The 17,384-nt window shown below is 40.5% G+C and overlaps 1 protein-coding gene across 1 annotated transcript in view; it reads right to left on the reverse strand.

The window, feature by feature from the left end:
* KCNU1 (potassium calcium-activated channel subfamily U member 1) overlaps window positions 1–17,384 on the reverse strand; it is a 194,718-nt gene that overhangs the window by 30,798 nt on the left and 146,536 nt on the right. The window contains 3 exon segments of the mRNA XM_070765628.1: window positions 1,821–1,885; window positions 10,553–10,561; window positions 14,197–14,220. Of these exon segments, the coding sequence (XP_070621729.1) occupies window positions 1,821–1,885; window positions 10,553–10,561; window positions 14,197–14,220 (98 nt within the window).

Here is a 17,384-nt window from a genome sequence, read left to right on the forward strand (position 1 = left end):
TGGCAATTGTCTTGCATTTATGACCATTTGTAGTATCCTATAGTCAGGGATGGGCACCAATGGGGTAGTGAAAATGGAGCTCCACCCCAGAGCACCCAATTTGCACTAAAAGATGTTGAAAGAAAATGCAGGGTGTCCTGTATAGGCCACGCCCACAGTGTGGTAGTAAAATTTTTGGTAGCCCTTCACTGCCTATAGTCATGTGATCTACAAAGGTTTTGCTGGAATCTGGTGTTTTCTTCCAGTAAAAGTAATGACAGATGTTTATGATATCCATGGATTATGCCAGTTGCAAAAATTCTCCTCCCAGAATAGTTTGATGGAAGAACTTACTCTAGAAAACTTTCAAAGGAAAATTGTATTTGGAAATACACACAGACATGCAATAAGTATGTATTGTATGAATGCATTATATGTAAGCATGTAGCAAAGATATTTGGGTGACTTTCTTGTTGTTAATTTTATTGTTCTTGCTAGTTACTTTAGGTTGTGTGGAAAGTAAGTGCCTGGATATACAGTATAAGTAAAAAAAATACATAAACTGTTTTTTGTTAGACTCCAATATTTCCACATTTTCAGTATATCTCGGGGTGGGGTGTTTCTACTTAACTTCCCCACTGGGATGGAAATGCACGTTTTCTGCGTGCAGGGTATTTCTGCACACTTAATGACAAAAAAGAAAAGAGCCTTCAATCCTCCATTGCCTCAAACAGAGAACAGCTCTTAGGACCAAATATGAAGCTATACCAGTCTGGTGTAGTAGTTAAGGCATCAGGATAGTCAAAGTCAGTTGGTGACTTTGAGCTAATCCTTCTTTCTCAGGCCTAGGAAGAAGGCATGGGCAAACCATTTCTGAAAAAAATTATTGCCAAGAAAACTGCAAGGATTTGAGCCGGGCTGGCGCAGTGGTTAGAGTGCAGTACTGCAGGCTACTTCAGCTGACTGGTAGCTGAAGTTCGACAATTCAGATCTCACCAGCTCAAGGATGACTCAGCCTTCCATCCTTCCAAGATGGGTAAAATGAGGATCCCAATTGTTAAGGGCAATAGGGTAATACTGTAAACTGCTTAGAGAGAGGTTGGAAAGCACTGTAAAATGGTATATAAGTCTAAGTACTATTGCTATTTGTCTACAAATAAACAATATTTAAGACATCAAAAACAAGGGAGAGGGGAATAGAAGTATAGAATATACCTCAGCTTCTATTTTATATGAGGAGATAAAACTATTTTCCAAAGTTCCATGAGAAGCATTGGATGGAAACTAACCAAGGAAAGAAGCAACCTAGAACTAAAGAGAAATTTTCTAATGGTGAGAGCAATCAACCAATAGAACAACTTGTCTTCAGAGGCTGTGGGTCCTCCATCACTGGAGGCTTTCAAAAAGATACTGGACAATCATTTATCTGAAATGGTATAAGGTCCCCTGCTCAAGCAGGGGGTTGGACTAGAAGACCTCCAAGGTCCCTTCCAACTCCATCATTTTATGTTCTAAGTCCATGTGATCATCATAACTACACAACTTAAAATCATCATTCAGGGTGTATTCTTGGGCAGGAATGAGAGAAAACCCCTCCAGATGGAAAACTTTTGTTTAGTTTCCTGCTGAGTCTTTGTAACATTTCATTATATTTATTCTTCTGATAAGCCATTGAGACGTCTTTAAAGTTGCTGAATTAGCATTTAAGTCAACCCTTTTATTGTTCTTTGGACACGGCATGCTGTCACTTTCTATCTGCGGATTCTAAAGAGAGCTGGCAGTAAATAAATAATGCATCAGGCATATTGCTTCGTGAAATTTGTTCCTAAAGAAAAACTTACTAAGCTCGGTGATGACAGAGATCCGTTTGGAAAAAGTCCGTGATTGAACTCCAATTGAATCTTCACTTCGCTGTGGATTATCTTTTGATATCAGAGTAAGAGGGATTGGGGGAGATGGGGGGAGAAAGAAACAAAGAAAGTCAGGCATAAATATAAGAGGTTCTGAGTCTGCCAACAAATGCTTTTTAAACATTATTTAATGCAGACAAAGAGACATTTCTTTGGCCTTCAGTTCAGTTCCAGAACTTCATTATCTTGGAAGCTTTGCAGAATTACAAATGGGACTAATTTTGTCCACGCTGTTTTTCTTAATAAACTAGTTTAATTTACTTCTTAATTAATGTGTGTTGTACCAAATGCAGGTATTCAATAGATTAGGTTGTCTCTGATGTTGCGGTAATGCACTTGGCTCTAAAATTGGAAAGGTATATTTTGGTGGTAAGATGTGTATATGATTGGCAATAACTTTAGACCATTAAGTGCAAGGCTTCTCAGCTTTACCTCTATGCTAACCCTTGGACAAAACATGAAGTAAAAGGACTGATAATTACAGATGTGTAAAATAGACAAAGTAGTGTGATAGTGGGTGTATATAGTATTAAGAGAATATGAAAATATATATATGTGTGTATATATAGAAAAAAAAGCTGTAGAAGTTTAATGTAAGGTTAAATGAGTAGTTGTATTAGAATGTTATAATATCAGTAATTATTTCATGATATCTATCTATCTATTTATTTATTTATTTATTGTATTTATATGCCGCTCACTCTGAAATGGAGTGGCTGAGCAGCTAACAGTAGAAATAAATATAACAACAATAAAAACAGCTAAAATCTAATAATAAAAACCAATAATTCAATAAAACAGTAATGACATTAAAAAAGTCATGCATACTTGCAATCAATCTAATTCCAGGCCTGCTGGAAGTCTTAATGGCTTTCCGGAAGACCAATAGGGTGGAGATCTCTGGGGGCAGTTGGTTGCAAAGGGTCAGATCTGCCACAGAGAAGGTTCTTCCTCAAGGCCCCGCCAACTTGAAGAAAGCTAACTCTGTGGGCCTTACGAGCTGCAGCGAGGTATGAGGGAAGAGGCGGTTCCATAAACAGTCTGGCCCTGAGCCATTTAGGGTTTTAAAGGTGATAACCAAAACCTTGAATTGCGTTCGGAGACTGACTGGCAACCAATGCAGTTCCCATAAAGTTGGAATAATATGGGCATACCTTGGTATACCCATTATTGTACACCCTGCTGCATTCTGCACCACCTGAAGTCTCTGAACACTCTTAAAGGGTAGCCCTATGTAGAGCGCATTACAATAGTCAAGATGAGAGGTAATGAGGGCGTGAGTGACTGTGCGGAGCACCTCCTGGTCACGGTAGGGCCGCAACTGGTAGACAAGACAGATTTGTTTATTGTTTATTAATAGAGTTTAAAGGGACCGTTAGGTCATCGAGTCCAATCCCCTGCCTGAGCAGGAAACCCTACAGCACCCCAGCCAAATGGAAGTCCAATCTCCTCTTGAAGGTGTCCAGAGTTGGGGAGTTCACCACCTCCCCTGGCAGGCAGTTCCATTGGTTGATCGCTCTGACCATCAGGAAGTTCTTCCTTATTTCCAGGTTGAATCTCTCCTTGGTCAGCTTCCAACCATTGTTCCTCGTCCGGCCCTCTGGTGCCCTGGGGAATAAAGAGACCCCCTCCTCACCGTGGCAACCCCTCAAGTATCTGTAAACTGCTATCATGTCCCCTCTAGACCTTCTTTTTTCTAGGCTGTCCATGCCCAGTTCTCTCAATCTCTCTTCGTAAGTCTTGGTTTCGAGTCCTCTAATCATTTTGGTTGCTCTTTTTTGCACCTTCTCCAGAGTTTCGATGTCTTTTTTGTAGTCAGGTGACCAAAATTGGATGCAGTACTCCAGGTGGGGTCTGACCAGGGCGTAGTAGAGTGGTATTAGTACTTCCCTGGTCTTGGAGCGTATTGCTCTGTTGATGCAGCTTAGGATTGAGTTGGCTTTTTTGGCTGCTGCTGCACATTGCTGACCCATGTTTAGTTGATTGTCCACCAAGACTCCAAGATCTCTTTCTCAGTCACTACTGCTGAGTGGGGTATCTCCCAGGCTGTATGTATGTCTAGGGTTCTTTTTGCCGAGGTGGAGGACTCTGCATTTGTCGGTGTTGAACCTCATTTTGTTGTTATGGGCCCACTGTGATAGTCTGTCTAGGTCTTCTTGTACTCTGAGCCTGTCCTCAAGGGTGTTGACTACCCCCGCCAGCTTGGTGTCATCTGCAAATTTTATTAGTTCCCCTTTTATTCCCTCGTCCAGGTCGTTTTGTGCAAAAGCCCCCTAGCCACAGCTGAGAGATGTTGCTCTAGCTTCATCCGTGGATCTAGGAGGACACCCAAGTTGCGAGCCCTATCTGAGGGGGAAATTGTTTTCCCTCTCAGCACCAAAGACAGGCAGATTGTATCTTTTTAGGAGGAAAGACCCACAGCCACTCAGTCTTGTCAAGGTTGAGTTTTAACCTGCTAACCCTCATCCAGACCCTAACAGCTTCAAGAAACCGGCACATCACTTCCACTGCTTGACTGAACTGACAAGGGGTGGACATATACAGCTAAGTATCGTCAACGTATTGTTGATAACTCACCCCATGTCATTGGGTGATCTCACCTAGCAGTTTCATGTAGATATTAAATAGGAGAGGAGAGAGGACCAATCTCTGAGGCACCCCACAGAGGAGGGGCCTAGGGGTCAACCTCTGTCCTCCCACTATCACCAACTGTGATCGGCCAGAGAGGTAGGAGGAGAGCCTCCCATTCCCAACCCCTCTAGCCATTGCAGAAAGATGTTATCGAAAGCCGCTGAGAAGTCAAGTATCACCAGCACAAATGACCTCTATCCCAGGCCTGCCAGAGATCATCCATCAGCATGACTAAAGCAGTTTCTATAATCAGGTCTGAAACCAGATTAAAATGGGTCTAGGTCAGGGGTCGGCAAACTTAAACATTCAAAGAGCCATTTGGACCCATTTCCCACAGAAAAAAAACACCAGAAGCCACAAAGCCTGTGTGGGCGTGGTCAATTGACATCACCCTCATCCAGTTACATGACCCTCCCTCCCAAGCTACTCCTACCCAGGACAGAGAACTGGGACCCACAAAACCCTTTTCTCTCTCTCTCTCTCTGTCTCCCCTTCTCTCTATATCACTCTCCCTCCCCCATTGTTTCTGTATCTCTCTCTTCCCCTCTTCCTCTCTATTTCCCCATCTTTCAGTTTCTCTCTCCCCCTCTCTCTGAATCTCTCTATGGCACTCTTCCCCTTTTCCTCTCTATCTCACTCCTCTATCTGTATCTCTCTTCCTATCTCCCCCTCTTTGTATCTCTGTGTATCTTTCTCCCCCTCTATTTCTCTCTCCCTATCCTTCCCTATCCCTCTCTCTGTCTCTCCTCCTTTCCCCTGTCTCTGTATATCTCTCTCCCTCTCTCTGTGTGTATCTTTCTATCTCTGTCTCTCCCCCTCTGACAAATAACATCACAAACATTGGTTTTTCTTGGGCATGCAGTTTATACATAAAATGTACAAAGCAGTTTTGATGTGTGTTTTGCTTATTCAGTAATATTGTAATATATTGAAACCGGTGTTTCAATTTGGAAAATCCACTGCAGTTAAGGAAAAAATATCCAAAAATAAGTTTTAAATCATTGTTTCACAGTGATTAGATGCATCTTTCTCTCTTCTTTGAACAGTCCTTGGTACCCTGAAGTTTGTTTTCTTGCAGACATTTAATTATCCAAGTAAGTAACAACATTGGTGGGATCTCAATTTTAATCAGGCCAGCTATGATTTGGCCTTGCAAACTATTTGTTCTCAATCACTGGACTGTCAGCAGAGGTGCCTCTGCAAAATTCAAATTGTAAGCCAAATAGTGGGCATTTCATTATGCTCCTCACTCCTTACAAAATACCCATGTCCCTTAGCAGCCTAGTTCTAGACAGGTTTCCCTCACTCTATGAGCCCCCTTCCAGTACATTTAAAATCAAGCCTTGCCTTATTTCTGACAAACATTGATAGATTGGGCTCAGATGTAGCATAAAACTATCAGGGTGAGAGCTAATCAGTGGTCAATAAAGTCTTTAAAGATTTCACTCATAAAATGTTGGAATACTGCAGGGGCATTGGTAAGTCCAAAAGGCATGACAGTGAATTCAAAATGGCCATAGCGGGTGGCGAAGGTGGTCTTCCATTCATCACCTTGATGGATGCAAATGAGGTTGTAGGCACCTCATAAGTCAATTTTGTTGAAAATGGTTGCTGTACGGAGGCGGTCCATGAGTTCCAAGATTAAAGGTAGAGGGTAGTGGTTGCGAATGGTAATGGAATTGAGTTTATGATAGTCACAGCAAAGTCTAAGGTCTCTGGTTTTCTTTTTGACAAAAAGTACTGGGGCGGAGAGTGGTGAAGAGGAGGGTTGGATGAAACCTCTGGCAAGGTTCTGGTCAATAAAGTCTTTCAAGGCGGCTGATTCAGGTTGAGACATTGAATAGAGGCGTCCAGCAGGAAGTTTGGCGTCGGGTAAGAGGTCAATTGTACAGTTGTAGGGTCAGTGGGGGGGGGTAACTGGTCTGCTTCTTTCTCATTGAAAATGTCGTCGAAGTCAGCAATCTCTGGTGGGAGGGTGCAGGTGAGCTGGGCAGGAAGTGGAGTAGTAAACGGTGGATGGATGTGGTCGACACATTGTAGACTTGGAAAAGAAATTCGGTTTTGGGACCACGCGATGTGGGGATCATGGGTTCTGAGCCATGCTAAGCCAAGGACCATAGGAAATTGGAGGCCTCTTGTGACATAAAATTGAATAGGTTCTTGGTGGTGTTCGATGGTTAAGGTAAGTGGTTAGGTCTGGAATTTGATTGGTCCAGACAAGAGAACTTGGCTGTCGATGGTTTCAACAATAATAGGAGGTGTGATGGGGCACAATGGTATGGCATGAGAATGAGCGAAGGTCTCATCCATGAAGTTGGTGGTGGCTCCAGAATTGACTAAGGCAATAGCAGGGAGGGTTTTGGGTGGGTTTTCTAAGTTCACTTTAGTGGCTAAGGTCAGGTGTCTTGACGGTCTCGGTTCCTCTGTCTTATCATTGCCATTTGGTTTGGTGTTTGCCCGGCCTAAGGTTTGCTTTAAGCCAGGCTCTGGTCGTTTCCCGGCAAGGTAGCCTGCACCTGAAACACAGGCGTGGTGTTCGAGACTGGAGTGGACGGAGTGAGACGTCTTCTCTGAAGGCAAGTAGTTATCATGTGTCCAGCCTCTCCACAATACATGCATAGGCCTTCTGCTCGACGTTTGGCTCTCTCAGCTTCACTCAGGCGAGGTCTGGCCGTACCAAGATCCATTGGTTCCTCTTGAGCGATGACCACTGATCGGTTTCCCGTGTCTGTTGGTATCTGGAAGGGGCATCTTGGCACGGAGTTGAAACCGTTGTTTTCAAATCTTTGGAGTGGAGCTGGCACTGGTCTGGTTCTCTCTCCAAACTGGTTTTCGTATCTGGTGGCACGGTCCTGGGCAGATGAGAATTTAGTCTCGATGGTCAAACAGGTCTCGTAGAGTTCATTTAACGTGTTAGGTGTTGGTTGGCATGTCATCTCATGCACAATTCTGGGTTTCAGGCTATCTTGGAACAGTTCCATAAGGGCTTGCTCATTCCAATTCAGGGGTGTGACTAGTTTCCGGAAGTCGGAGATATACTCCAAGATCGTCTTATTGCCCATGTGCAATTTGCGTAACTGAGTGATAGCGTTTTGAACACGCATGGGGTCTTGAAATTCTTGTTCAAACCTCTGGTGAAAAGCAGCATAATTTTGCAGGAGTGGATCGTGGCCTGCTATAAAAGGCATTGCCCACTCAAATGTAGCACCTTTACACAGACTTATCATGAAAGAGACTTTCATAGCATCCCTAGCAAAGTCCTCAGGAGATGAATTTAAAAAGTTCTGACATTCTTGTAGAAATACATCAAGTTTATCTCTTGCCCCAGTAAAAAAGGATGGCTTAGCTAAGTAAATCTTTGGCCTTGGTTGAATGATTACTTGTGGTTGCACAGGGGCTGCGCCTTGATTTTGTAATGTGATGATTTGCGCCTTTACAATTTGTGTTAACAGTTGAACATCATTAGCTAAATTGGCCATCCTGAGCTGGCTGGTTGAATTTCTTAATTCAAAGTTAGGGAGTTTCAACACTGTTCTGGTTTCTGGTAGAATTTTAGCTATTACAAATAACTTTTACTAAATGCAGTATTTCATAAACAAAGAAACCCCATCTTTATTCTCTTCCTTCCATATTCAAAATACAGTCCATACTAACACATTCCTTTCCATCCCATTATCTTTCTTAATTGCATTCCTCATGCATTCCTCCCAGCCTCCTCCGTTCACCAAGATTTATGTACTCAGAGCATGATTCAAAATCAGCAGAAATGACTGTAAAATAACACAGAATGAGTTTGCTTGCTTGGGAGCCGAATGGAAACTCCTTCCATTTTAGTTCTACAACATTGAAACTCCACCCTTTTCTCCCACTGACCCCCTGATATGACAGTATTTATTTATTTATTTATTATTTAGATTTGTATGCCGCCCCTCTCCGCAGACTCGGAGTGACACACATAGAAACATAGAAACATAGAAGTCTGACGGCAGAAAAAGACCTCATGGTCCATCTAGGGAAGATAATTACGCTGGGATTGGCAGCGGGTTTTATAGATTAGGGAAGATTATCACATTAAGAACGGCAGTGGAAAATATCTAGATTGGGGAAGAATATTAATACTTTGGTCTTTTTTAATGGAAGATACTTTTCACACAAAATAATGGAATAATAATGATTTATATTTATTTTGATCAGTTAAAGTAGAAACAATATACTGATTTAATGAAAGAAGTGACATAAATGAATTGAGTAGGAAATGTATTTTAAAATTTCTAACAACAACCCTTCCTCCTATGTATAGATTAAGATACAATATGAATACTGTTTCTTTTCCCCCCTCTTTTTTTTCTTTCCTTTTTTCTTCTTTTCCTTTTTTAATTTTTTTCTTTCCTTCCTGGGCTTTTAAAGAGATGTAAATTTGGATATTTTCTACTGTTAAGGGCAGCTATGATAAAATGAGGGGTTTTTTTTCAAATGAAAGTAGGAATGTGTTTTCTAAGAACACTAGAAAGGGAATGAAGCATGATGGCACTGTTAGGAAAAATAACAAATAGCCAAGAGAAAATTAGATAGCTATAGCACTTTAAATATAAATGAAAGCAAAGAACATTATCTAAAATCCAGATGATAGCATTTGGAAAGGAGGTAGCATAGGATGAATGATATATACCAGAAATAATTGGATACATAATTTTAAAAAAAGGATTAATTTGACTAAGAATTTGGCATTTGAAATTTTATTGTATTATATTTTGATTTGAGGTATGTACCATAAATTGGAGTCTCCGTAAGGTGTGAAAAACAATAAAAAAATCTATATTCCCCCCTCCCCCAAGAAAACCTCCCAACCTTCCCTACAAAGGAAGAGGATGGTAATTATTCAATGAGGCTGGGTCCAGGGAAGACTTCTTGATGAGGGGTGTCACAACTGCTTCCTTTAAAGGTTGCAGAAAAGATCACTCTCTCAAAGAAGTGTTGACTAATACCTGGATCCAGCCTCGTGTCACCTTCCCACTGGCTGAAATTAGCCAGGAGGGATATGGGTCCAACAAAAAAGTGGAGGTGCTCATTGCTTCTATGGACTTGTCCACTTCATCAGGGGTCACAGGGTCAAACTCCTCCCATACAACTTGACTAAGATTAACCCCAGTCACCTTGCTTGACTTTGTCCACATGGAGCCCAGGTCTACCCAAATCTGAGTGATTTTGTCCATCAGAAACTGAACAAATTCCTTGGTTCTTCCCTTGCAAGGGATCTTCCGCTCTCTCCACATTAAGAAGAGAGCAGGTCACCCTAAATAAGGTGGCCAGGCGAGACTCTGCGGATACAATAAGAGCAGAAAAATATACATGTTTTGCCACCCTTATCACCGTTAAATAACCCCTAATATGGGTTCTTAGTAGTGTTCGGTCGGACTTGGATTTACTGGATTTACTCGATAATCACAGAGAAATTGCAAAGGCTTGGGAAAAAAATGTTAGGATTTAAATCTTGTGTTAAGCCATGGGGTGTGGCTACACAATCTATTTAAAAGGGCTCCACGGTGAAGAAAAGGTTGAGAACCACTGTCCTACAGCATACTTTTGTGTATTCTAATTGTAATTGGAAAGTTATCAATATGGAAAATCTATTATCTTTGCTGATCTACCTTAAGAATATCCTTTTTGCTTGTTACTAAAATCAGCAAAGTTATCAGGAAAGTAAAGATGTAGACATTTCTGGGGCAATTTAAAGATGTCTCATAAGATTCAATCTCTGTTTTATCCTGAAAGGGACACTTAAAACACCTGAAGTCCTTTAAAATGTAAAAGGAACGGCAAAGTTTTCCCCTGTCCATTCATGTCAGACTCCCGTTAGGGAGTCAGTGTTGTCCAAAGACATTCTTGTTATCATGTGGCCAGTATGACTATATTCTGAAGGCACACAGAATGCTGTTATCTTCCCATCAAAATGGTACCTATTTATCTACTCACAATTTCATGCTTTCAAACTGGTTTGTGGGCAGAAGCTGAGGCAAAGAATGGGCACTTACCCTGTCATTCTGTGGTTGAGTCTTGAACCTAACCATCAGTTATCTAACAAACTCAGCATCTTTAACTGCTGAGCCATCGCCCCCATCAAAGTCTTCCGGGATACCCCAAAAGACAGTAAGATCAAATGTTAAATATTGCAGCTTTAGTATATTTTTCCAGAAACTTCCGTTCTCCTTATATAGCCTAATACTCTAAATCAAAACCTATAAATTTGCCTCAAAACATCTTGTAAATTTTGGTGTGTGTGTGTGTGTATTTGGTGTACAGGTTTTTTCTGTGTATCAAGAGTATTTTTGTGATGTTTTCACATGATCACGCTCATCATCTTCAGGCTGGTATCCTGGGCTTTGCACTGCTGCGAACAAAGCCCAGGATACCAGCCTGAAGATGATGAGTGTGATCTCATCAAAATGTCACAAAAAACACTCTCAATACATGGGAAAAAACCCCTAACACAACAAATACATACCTATACGTATGAAAATCTACAAAAACAAACATACAGTATGTGTGTGTGTGTGTATGTGTGTGTGTGCATTTGTGTGTCTGTATCTGTGTGTCTGTCTGTCTGTATCTGTGTGTGTGATATAATTTAAATATGTATTTTTATTATTATTATTATTATTATTATTATTATTATTATTATTATTATTAATTAGATTTGTATGCTGCCCCTCTCTGAAGACTCAGAGCGGCTCACAACAACAATACACAATACAAATCCAATGATTAAAAAAGAACAGTTAAAACCCTTAATATAAAAATACTCATACAACCCAAACAAACCATACATAAAACGAAATGGCCGGGAATCAATTTCCCCATGCCTGGTGGCAGAGGTGGGTTTTTAGGAGTTTGCAAAAGGCAAGGAGGGTGGGGGCAGTCCTGCTCTCCAGGGGGAGTTGATTCCTGAGGGTCGGGGCCACGACAGAGAAGGCTCTTCCCCTGGGTCCCGCCAGACAGCATTGTTTTGTCGACGGGAGCCAGAGAAAGCCAACTCTGTGGGACCTAATCGGTCGCTGGGATTTGTGCAGCAGAAGGCGGTCCCGAAGATATTCTGGTCCGATGCCATGAAGGGCTATATATATGTGCATGTGTGTGTGCATGTGTGTGTTTGTATAATATTTTTGCTGATGATGAAAAGTGAGGGAGACTACTATAGATCTATTTCAGGCTTATTTGCCCTAATCAGGTAGCCACACCCTTACTGGGATTTGAACCTAGGGCTCTACCTTGTAAGGCAGTGGCCTTAGCCTCTAAGCCAGTGATGGAGAATCTTTTTTCCTCAGGTGCCAAAAGAGCATGTGTGCATGCTATCATGTGCGAGTGTCACACCCATAATTCAATCCCTGGGGAGGGCAAAAACAGATTCCCCCACCCCCCAGAGGTTTCCCAACTTCTGGGGGCCCAATAGCCTCGTGTTTGACCTCCCTAGGTTCCAAAGGCTTCCCTAGAGCTGGTGGGAGGGTATAAATGCCCTCCCCCATCCCCTCGGAGGCTCTCTGGAAGCCAAAACCGCCCTCCCAGAGCCAAAAATCAGCTGGCCAGCACACACATGCACGTTGGAGCTGAGCGGGGGTGGTGTATTGTGTTCCAGCAGATATGGCTCTACATGCAATCTGTGGTACCGGTGCCATAGGTTTGCCATCACTGCTATAGGCTACAGGTTCGCCTCCTGTATCAGCTTGTACCAGCTTGTGTGTATGTGTGTGTATATATATGATAAAATTGGATTTTTATTTATTCATCATATTTAGGGACCACCTATCTTCATCATAGAATGACTTTGAAAAAAAGGACAATTGCAATTATTTCAACACAAAGGAATAAAACCAAATTTATGAAAGAGAGAGAGAAAAAAGTGCAGATTTGATTTATTTAATTGTCCCTTCTTATTGTTTTTTGATACAAAGCACAAACTGCCCTGCACATAAGCCTTGAAAATGAGGGAAGTATTCCTTACTTTTTAACTTAAATCCTTAAAAATTTGCAGTAATTATTTCTCTTTCCAATGTGTTAATGACAAAAGCAAGGTCATACTGCCAAGGTGGTAATAAATTGGATTAAAAGTAAAATTGGCTGTATAAGCAGGAATTTGGGCAGTATTAAACATGTTGCTAGGATTGTTTTGTCAAAAGCTAAAGGAATTAAAAATAGATACTGGCGCATCCACATACTGTAGACAAATGCAATCCAAGAGGAACTGTTATGCAGCAGTTAATCCAGTTTATATGTCAATGAACCTATAGCAGCTACTCAGCAAATTGTAATAACAGTCTGAAGAGATGAAAGGATTTCACACATGCTATAAGAGGCTCCAAAAGACAGTGAAATTATCAGCATCTCAGAAAGAGGATCTATACTGCTTAAGTCAAATCTCTTTCAAGTCAGATTTGACCCCGATATCTTAGGTGGATACATCTATGCTGTTACCTTGGCAACAAAACACATAATTTGCTATTGCTTTTTGTGGAAACTGTCTGTCTGTCTCTTCCTCTGTCTTTCTCTCTCTCTCTCTCTTTCTCCTATCTATCTGCCTGCCTGCCTGCCTGCCTGCCTGCCTGCCTGCCTGCCTGCCAACCTACCTACCTATATATCTACCTACCTATCATTTCCTGGCTTAATCTTAGTCAAAAATAACTAAGCAGGGCTGACCATGTTTGGCATCCAAGTCCAAATAAAATTGGCCACCCACTACTACCTGCTGAGATCTGCAATTGTTTATTAACAGTGATCACTTTAAGTCATTTTACTGATTTTTGCATTCATTTTGTTAAATATCAGATAATTGATCACAATTTCATTGAAGAAGGATAGGACAAAATTGAAATATTGAGGGTAGTATTCTGGGATGAATTAATATTGGTTAAGGCTCCTCCCCTGTTATGGAGAATGTCCATTTGTCATAGCATTGTCAATGTGCATTTATCATAGCCTTTTGTATTTACTGACATATTTTGGGTGTTTGGTTTTTCAAGAATTTTTGTTTGCATATATTTGAATAGGGAAGTCTTTTGAAAAACAGGAAAATGTTGATTTCAAGCATGTAATTAAAATTGAGTTTTCCAAACGGCATTCAGGCAATTCAGCAACTAGAATTCCCCCTTTCCTTTTGTTAGTTTTATTTAATTTATTGAGAATTAATAATCCTTCTCTTATAGAAAAATGTTTAAATGTCCGTGATTGTGTCAAACTAATTAAGAATAATTAAGATTTTGCTTTGGTTGTTTTGTGTGATTCTTGACACAAGTAACTGAAGAAAGATATGAGCCTAGCAAGACATGAGAGGTGAAATTTAATTATAGAGTTAAACCTGTACATATAAACTGTAGGCAATCAAACCTAATACAGTAGTACCTCTACTTAAGAACTTAATTCATTCCGTGACCAGGTTTTAAGTAGAAACATTCTTAAATAGAAGAAATTTGTCCCATAGGAATCAATGTAAAAACAAATAATGCGTGCAAACCCATTAGGAAAGAAATAAAAGCTCGGAATTTGGGTGGAAGGAGGAAGAAGGAGAAGAAGAGGAGGAGGAGAGTCGCTGCCAAAGGAAGAAAGTGAGGTGAGGGGAATCAAAAAAATCCAAAACTTTAAGGCTTAAAAAAAAAGAGGGACTGTGAGGCGGTGAGGAGGAGCACACACCTCCAATACACCTGGCGCGAGGCTGTCTCACATACACTGCCTCCCATATGCTGGCTCTTGCTGCTGCTACCTGATGCCTCTTCCTTCCCATTTTGAAAGGTTCCCCTCTCCTTTCAAACTACTGATATTCTCTCTCTCTTAAACTCTCAGTTTTTGCCTATCTATACATTTGTGAACATTTTTCCAGTTTTCTATATTTTAAAAAAATCTAAAGACAATTCAAAAGGTAATTGTTAAAAAATGCCTCCTCCCAAATATCTTCGCCATAATCATATCAGCAAATCATACAAAGGTTTGTAACAATGAGCTATCAGAAATTCTTCAAGAGACTCAGTTTCCATCAGGGTCCAGAGGCTAGCACATAGAATCAAGAATTCCCAACAAAATCTCCCTTGAAATACAAACCAGAAACATTTCAAGTTTTCAGAAATGGCTTTTAACCATTGAATGATAAAATAGAACAGACACAAGAACAGATCACAACTGCCAAAAAAGAACTGTACGAGCCCTAACATTAGAGACATCAGCTGCCTTGGATAATAACACAGCAATTCAGATATTTCCAAGCCTTCAGACCTGCTCACTTTCATATAGGAGAGATCTCTATGTGCCATACCATAAGTTCTGTCCTGCCCCAGAAAACGAGTAAATATAGTGGAAGATCCTATCTCTTTGCCTATGTTGAAGGACCAACTGCCAACAACTTGAGTATTTGGAATGGAATTTGCCTCGAGGAGCAACATAGTTTGGTTTGGCATCAGAAAAGAAAAAATTATCATCCCAGCAAGGTTTATTTCATAGATTAATGTTGCTCTACAGTTTATTAAAAAATAATGTTTGGAACATGAGGAAGCAGAGGACTCTGCCCTTTCTTGTTGATATGCCATCAGAGCTATTTCAGTGGCTTCTGATTATTTCCCAAATGACCATGGAAGAAAAAAAGAACATTTTCTCACTCTAGAAGTCAACTTGAAGCAGTTGTGGATACAGAACTTCCAAGAACCCTCAACTATGGAATTATGGGACAACAGGCAGATTTTCAGCTTCAGATTATCCACCTATAAGCTGAAATGATCAAGTACCATTGGATGTAGAAGAACGTTCTCTGTCTGATAATTAAGAGACCATTCCAAACAGTAAATATTAGGGTAAGTATGAAAATTGTGTGTTTCTTCAACTGCACTATTGAAAAGAAACCTCCTTTGAATACAGAGGGTCTCGGTTTCAGTTCCTGTCCATCCCAATGAAAATTCTCAAGTAAGAAATAGTGGAAAAGTCCCACTGATGGCTCCTGAGAGCTCTTGTTGATCAGACTGGATAACAGAGAGACAGGTAGGCAAAGAAATTCATCTGGAAAAAGAAAGTATATTGGAAAATAATTCAAAAGTCTGGAAGAAAGTAGATGAGAATTTCAGTAAGAAGATTTGTGTAAGCAGCCACTCATAGTTGGACATTTTTCTTATTTTTACTCCCAAACAATATACATCACCTCAACCTGAAATTTCTCATCTTGGCAGGGTGCTATTACAAAACATTAGTTAATTATATGTTTCTACTGTATGTTCGAATTCCAGGATCATATTAAATTGTCAAACTAAATTACTATTGTATGTTTAGTTTATGCCAAAGATTATTTAGTTCAGTAACTAAGTTTGCCAATCTGAATTTGATGAAACATGACAGGGTACTAATTAGAGTAAAACTGGGGAAAATCTATTTTCCCCCTTTTTGTAGGAAGCTTCAGTAACCCACACTATCTATTGTATATACGGTATGTATTTAGACACATATAAGATTAAGATTTATTAGATTTGTATGCCGCCCCTTTCCGAAGACTCGGGGCAGCTCACAACAACAACAATACAATACACAGAGTACAAATCCAATATTAGCTAAAAACAAAATTTAAACCCCAAAAATATTAAAAACAATCGTTAATGCACAATCACACCATTCTCATATATTACAGTCAGGAAAAAAGGTGGTAGTGGGGGAAGAGATAGTTATTTCCCCCCAGGTCTGGCGACATAGATAGGTCTTCAACATCTTGCGGAAGGCGGGAAGAGTAGGGGCAATTCAAATCTCTTGCGGGAGTTGATTCCAGAGGGCCGGGGCCACCACAGAGAAGGCTCTTCCCCTGGGTCCCACCAAACAGGATTGTTTAGTCGATGGGACCCGGAGAAGGCCTGATTGGGACCTGATTGGCCACTGGGATTCGTGCGTCAGAAGGCGGTCCCGCAGGTATTCTGGTCCGATGCCATGTAGAGCTTTATAGTAACTTAGACTCATAACAGTTGCGGAGTCCCAGGGTCATGTGATTATCTTTTATGACCTCTTGACCAGAAAGATCAATAGAGAAATCAGATTCACTTAACAGCCCATGTTATTAACTTAATAACTGCAGTGATTCTCTTAACAAACTTAGCAAGAAAAAATGAGGCAAAAGTCACTTAAAAAATGCTTCACTTAGCAACAGAAATTTTGGGCTCAATTATGGTTGTACGTGAAGAACTACCTGTATTTTGCATTTTGTTACAAGTTTGGCTATATCACTGGCCTTCAGTTTTTATAAAAGCCAGAAACCTTTTCAGGTATAGTCTGCATTTGATCATCGGTCCCAAGAGGTAGCTGTTTGAATCTTGTTACTGTAAACAAAGCCACGGCATCTGGCCAGAGATTGCTGCAATAAAACGATATTAACTTTAAATCCTTAACTTCCTCTCTCTGGTGCTTCTTGCTACAACCATTTTTTCCTCAAACAACTCAGTTCTAGTAGCACAGCCTATAAAAAGGAGAGGAAGGATAAAGTTTCCAAACTTCTGACCTGGAGATTCAATACTTTAATCTTACCTTCTACTATCTCCTTTAGATACAAATCTAGAGAATTTGTGCAATTCCACACACCCTCCCCCTCATTTCCTACCTCTAGATAGGGACAAACTTCTTTCAGGGTTTCGTATAACCTAATCTAAACTTCTTAGATGGAAAATATTCTCATTTAATTACTATTATCTTTAGTGTAAACCCAACATTTCCTGCTAGAATTTTCTCCCTCTAGAACTATTCAAAAGAGTTAAACTCTGAATCTTACATCACATTCATGACAACCTCTTCTCCATTCCAGTTTTGGCAAAGTTTTTAATATGAAACAAGGAGACGTTATCTACCATTGCAAAGTTTAAAATA

This window comes from Erythrolamprus reginae, chromosome 12 (genome assembly GCF_031021105.1).
Source record: "Erythrolamprus reginae isolate rEryReg1 chromosome 12, rEryReg1.hap1, whole genome shotgun sequence".
Taxonomy (NCBI): Eukaryota; Metazoa; Chordata; class Lepidosauria; order Squamata; family Dipsadidae; genus Erythrolamprus; species Erythrolamprus reginae.